This window comes from Tachysurus vachellii, chromosome 24, assembly GCF_030014155.1.
Source record: "Tachysurus vachellii isolate PV-2020 chromosome 24, HZAU_Pvac_v1, whole genome shotgun sequence".
Lineage (NCBI taxonomy): Eukaryota > Metazoa > Chordata > Actinopteri > Siluriformes > Bagridae > Tachysurus > Tachysurus vachellii.
The window spans coordinates 17118134-17123133 of NC_083483.1; the positions used below are offsets into that span (position 1 = coordinate 17118134).

The 5000-nt window shown below is 43.8% G+C and overlaps 2 protein-coding genes across 4 annotated transcripts in view; one reads left to right on the forward strand and one right to left on the reverse strand.

The window, feature by feature from the left end:
• parn (poly(A)-specific ribonuclease (deadenylation nuclease)) overlaps positions 1-1615 on the forward strand; it is a 27429-nt gene extending 25814 nt beyond the window's left edge. The window contains exons 23-26 of the mRNA XM_060860647.1: positions 328-443; positions 524-596; positions 674-762; positions 845-1615. Coding sequence (XP_060716630.1) covers positions 328-443; positions 524-596; positions 674-762; positions 845-894 — 328 coding nt within the window. The 3' untranslated portion in view covers positions 895-1615. The remainder of the gene's footprint in view (positions 1-327; positions 444-523; positions 597-673; positions 763-844) is intronic.
• Positions 1616-1965: 350 nt separating this feature from the next.
• Positions 1966-5000, reverse strand: part of LOC132839265 (RNA exonuclease 5-like) — a 10555-nt gene continuing 7520 nt past the window's right edge. For all 3 annotated transcript variants that reach the window (XM_060860153.1, XM_060860152.1, XM_060860151.1), the window contains exons 14-21: positions 4502-4631; positions 4304-4420; positions 3879-4016; positions 3655-3747; positions 3359-3569; positions 2959-3173; positions 2332-2441; positions 1966-2241 (exon numbers count right to left, since the gene is read on the reverse strand). In XM_060860153.1, the coding sequence (XP_060716136.1) occupies positions 2181-2241; positions 2332-2441; positions 2959-3173; positions 3359-3569; positions 3655-3747; positions 3879-4016; positions 4304-4420; positions 4502-4631 (1075 nt within the window). In that variant the 3' untranslated portion in view covers positions 1966-2180. The remainder of the gene's footprint in view (positions 2242-2331; positions 2442-2958; positions 3174-3358; positions 3570-3654; positions 3748-3878; positions 4017-4303; positions 4421-4501; positions 4632-5000) is intronic.

The window sequence follows — 5000 nt, forward strand, 5'->3', positions numbered from 1 at the left end:
TTTAGTGGTCAGAATAATAGTTCTACTGAGACGATAACGTGGTGAGACACAGTTAGTCTGTTCTACAGGTAGTGTGTACAGTATGAGGTAATGGTCTGTGATGTCATCACTTTGAGTTAAAATATGTATATCAGTGACTAAATCTATTGTGTGATATTATTAAATCTAGTGTGTGATTAAGACGATGTGTTGCTGTAGTGATGTTTTGTTTAACCCCAAGTGAGTTTAGTAAGTCCATAAATGTGAGTCCTAAAGCATTGTGTGTAATTGTGTAATTGCGTTGTTATTGTGCATGTTGACTGATGGGTGTGTAATGAACGTGTGTAGGTGTACAGTGAGAGGGAAGAGGAGCATCAGCCCCACTCAGGACACTCACAACTCCTTCACGACCGCTGATGGCAACTGGAGTGACTACAGCAACACAAAGAGGATAAAAAAAGATGGTAGTGTGATTTTGTTTTCTGCTGCATTTTGTGTTCATTCAGGCGAATGTATTTAACACCTCAGTGTGGGTTTGTTTTAGGTGCTTTGAGTGCCGACGACTCGTTCGCTGGTGCCGCAGGCTCCAAGACGACAGATGACTGGCTCAGAACCGCGTACGTGTCACTTCTGTTGTTAAACCATTCAGATGTTTAAACACGGCTGTGATTATGCTAATTTAATGTGTGTCTAGGCCTAAAGGGGGCGCTGCTTCTCAAAGGCCAGAAACTGAAGCTCAGTCAGAAGACACATGGCCTCAGTCCTCCACCAATCAGAATCAGGGTATGAAATGCAGCCATTTATTTTGTCTCCAATTAATGATTTAAGAGAATTTACTGAAATTTATTTTGAACCCTCTGCTCAGGGTCTCAGGCCACGTCGTCCGGCCTGTTTGACGTCCCTCAAGTTTGGTAGCAACAACCAATCGGAGGTCTTTATCTGAAAGAGGCTGATCATCCAATTAGGGGCCTCCACTTGAGAACGCAGCTAGCCAACAGCCACTCAGGAGAGACTTATTTATACTGTCTCTTTGGATTGGCTGTTAGGAGGGACTGCTTGCTCGACAGCCAATAAGCAGGGAGTGAGACAACTCTCAAACAAACGAGCCAATCAGAAGCCTCCATCTAAGACTGCAGCTACATAACAGCCAATCAGCAGAGAGGCTACTGGATCACACAATCACATGACCTGAAGCCATAAACATTCTTGGGGTATTTCTCTCTTACACACACCGTTGTAGTGGGGTGTGTGTGTGTGTGTGAGAGAGAGAGCTGTGGCTGATCCAATTGTAGAAGATTTAAAAATGTGATCAGAGATTTTTAAACACTGTAATTTTTTTTTTGTCTGAATTTTTAAGTATGTTTCCTGTGCAGACTGATTAGCCCCTGCCCCTGCCCCCTACACCTACCCCCGCCCTTTTTAGCATGCATGCCCCATCAAGCAGCTCTATTTATTCCCTCTGTGAGTCTGCATGTTGTCTATGTTGTTGTTGTCCGTCTCGTACAGCAGCCGCAGGAACGGGGAAATAAAAAAAAAAGTCCCACGTTTGTCAGAATCAGGCCATGTATCTGTTTTCTTTTGTATGATGACGTCCTCTTTCTGAGAGGGTAAAAGAATTAAAGAAGGTTTCTTATTATCTACGTGTGTGATTGTTTCTGTCCCTGTACAACACGCCGCTCAGTCAGAGCTACGTAATGTGGTGGAACAGTTTGTCTGGAGGGAAGGTTACTACATCATGTACTTCTGTTCGGCCAAATGTCAGGTTTATTAGGTGTTAATCTGAACTCTGTTCATCTGTCTGGGGTTTTTTTATCTTTAAGCTAGTTTTTAACAAAACTGTACACAAGTATTGTTATAATACAGTTCTAACAGTCAGGGTTCAGGACTTCAGCTCTTTAGAGGCTCCACCCACTCATCAGATCCAATGACATGTCCCACAATGCTTTGAGCTCCACCCCTCCCCACCCCTTCACATCTTTATCCTAATGGTTTCTCACTTTTTAATGTCTGATGTCTCAGACAAAATAAACAAGTCATCATTAAGAATTTTCACTCACACACACATTAGAAATGTCATAAAAAAACTACCGTTCATTCTGAAGTCTATCCGCTGTGTGTGTTTACCAAATTCTGTAGTAATGTTTAATTTGAACACGTTTATAATGAGTCAGATGTATCATGTAGCGACCCTGCGGTGAGGTTCAGTGACCTTTGACCTGCTTCACCTGAACGAAACAGAGGCCGTGATATTCCACTCCATCGCTGTGGAAACACAAGACAAAGATGCAGAGTATGAAGTGATTTACGCTAAAGAACAGTGACAGTTTTATGGTTGTATTAGTGTGTGTGTACCGTATAAACCCGGGGAGGATGACAATGCTAAGTGTGTCTCTCTCCAGCGCCCTGTACATTTTCCCCAGGTTTCTGTCCAATCTCCGCATCACACGCTGCATCCCTCCGTCCTGTACAACACCACAACGCTGTACATGTCACGTCTTTAAAAGAAGCTAGAACAGATTTCAAACTAGGTTTCTAAACTAATGCAGCTTAGCTATCGCACTGTGCTAGTTAACATGCTAGGAAGAAAGCTATTTAATACATTTAGCAAATCAGCTAGTTATCGTCTTCGCATTCTAGCTTTATAATGCATCGCAGCTAGAACCCACATTAGCTGGGGTATTAACATGCTAGGTAATTAGCGAGACACTCAAATCACCAGTTCAGTTGATTTAATTTTCACGTATTCACTGCTAATGAGCATATGACTGTTACCTAGGAAACCAGGTCCTTCGTATGCTTGCTAGCTAAAATCAGCTAGATATTACAGTACATAACTAGTAACCCAGATATTTAGCATGCTAGTCAGTTAGCACTTAGCCCCTGCCTTCTGCCCTGCACCACAGGGTTCTACCCCTAACCCTAACCACAGGTTCTGTGTATGAGCTCACATTGCTGAGGCTGAGACCTCATCAGCTTTACCTGTGCACAGGTGACTCCTGCACGCTCCGTCACCTCACTCGCTTTCCACTCCTCCAAACCTGCAGACTCTACGTTCGTTTCCACGGTAACAGGGTTTGTGTGCGTCCAGGTGTGCATGTGTGCAGGTGTGATAGCGCGACACATGTTTAGCTTCCTGTTTCCCATCTGCACCATGGAGTCGAGGGCAGCGCATGCACTGTCAGAACTGAGGAACTCTACACACACACACACACACACAGACACATACACACGCGCACGCACACACAAAACATGAGGGATATGAGACAATCTCATAAATCTTGACATATTTTAATGCTGTGATGTTTTCTTTCACTGCAGGTTTATCAACAGAAACACTGTACACTGTAGTGTCTGTACTAGTGCACTCGGAAAAACTTACTCATGCGTGTGTGTCTTTGACATGTCCCAGAACCACTGGCGGGCGTGAGGTCACAAAAAGGTCCATATGAGCTGAAAGCCTGTAGGAGCTGGTGACGGCGTTGCCATGACAACCCCCCTACGTAGATTATGTGATTGTTCTGGATGTCATTCTGTAGGTCAGCAAGAGATGCTTCCAGATCCAGAGTCAGCTCGTTAACTGGGCGCTGCAGCTAACACACACACACACACACACGTTTAACTGACTAATGGTACGCATACCCAACATGGCTCTGTGTGTGTGTCTGTGTGTGTCACCTTTATCATGGTGCCTTCTACTTGGAGATTAGTGAGACTCTGCAGAGCGAGTTCAGCTCCTTCTAAATGCTGGAACTCAACTACTGCATACAGCTACAGAGAGAGAAAGAAACTGAATAAGGAGAATAATAATAATAATAATAGCAGCATTTCTCTACTTAAGGTAAAGGCAGAGTGTGTGTGCATGTGTTTGTACGTGTGTGTGCACGTGTGTGTGTTCACACCATGTGTGTACTTTGCAGTAGTCTGACTGAGCGCAGTTCACTGTAGGGCTTCAGCAGTGTGTGTATCTTCTTCTCTGTATAATTGTGTGGTAACGGTCCCACAAACAACACACACATCAGCTTTAACCTCAATGCCATCTGTAAAACACACACACACACACACACACACACACACCCCATGTTAAATACATGTGTTCATTCCATTATTTCTACACGTGCAATATAGAACATACAGTATGTACACTGGTCAGTGCAGATTTTGTGTAATGTTTTGTATCGTTTGTCCTGCGCGCTGTCTTTTTGTCCCGTGCTGTCTTTTTGTTTTTTGTCCCTCACATTGTCTCATGTCACTGTGTCAGATATATATGGAGCTTCTTGACTTAACTTGACTTAACCCCCCTGCGCACACACACACACACACACACCTGCTGCAGTCTGTGTGTTTCTCCTGTTGGATTTTTCCTCAGATCTTCGGAATGTGATGAGAACTGTACCAAACTGAGAGCATATGACTGACACACACGCCGAAACACACACACACTCTGCACAGAGAGAGAGACCAATATAAATAACAAGCATAATTAATGAATTACAAAATGAGTGTGTGTGTGTGTGTGTGTCACCTCCTTATTTGTGTTACAGTAATGTCTGCGCCACAGATGACTGAAGGAAACGTGGCTCGGTGCTTCTGACTGTCCAAGAAATAAAGCTGGTAAGCCAGCCTTGTTAAGGGCGTGTCCAAAAACAAGAGAACTGGAGAGAGAGTGAAGGAGTGTATGTGTAATAGAAGGAATAGTGCTCCCTGTGTGTGTGTAATAAGACAGACCTTGTGGTGTTTGTGTGTGTGTGTGTGTATGTGTGTGTATGTGTGTGTGTAATAAGACAGACCTTGTGGTGTTTGTGTGTGTGTGTGTGTGTGTGTGTGTAATAAGACAGACCTTGTGGTGTGTGTGTATGTGTGTGTAATAAGACAGACCTTGTGGTGTGTGTATGTGTGTGTGTAATAAGACAGACCTTGTGGTGTGTGTGTGTGTGTGTGTGTGTGTGTGTAATAAGACAGACCTTGTGGTGTGTGTGTGTGTGTGTGTGTGTGTGTGTAATAAGACAGACCTTGTGGTGTGT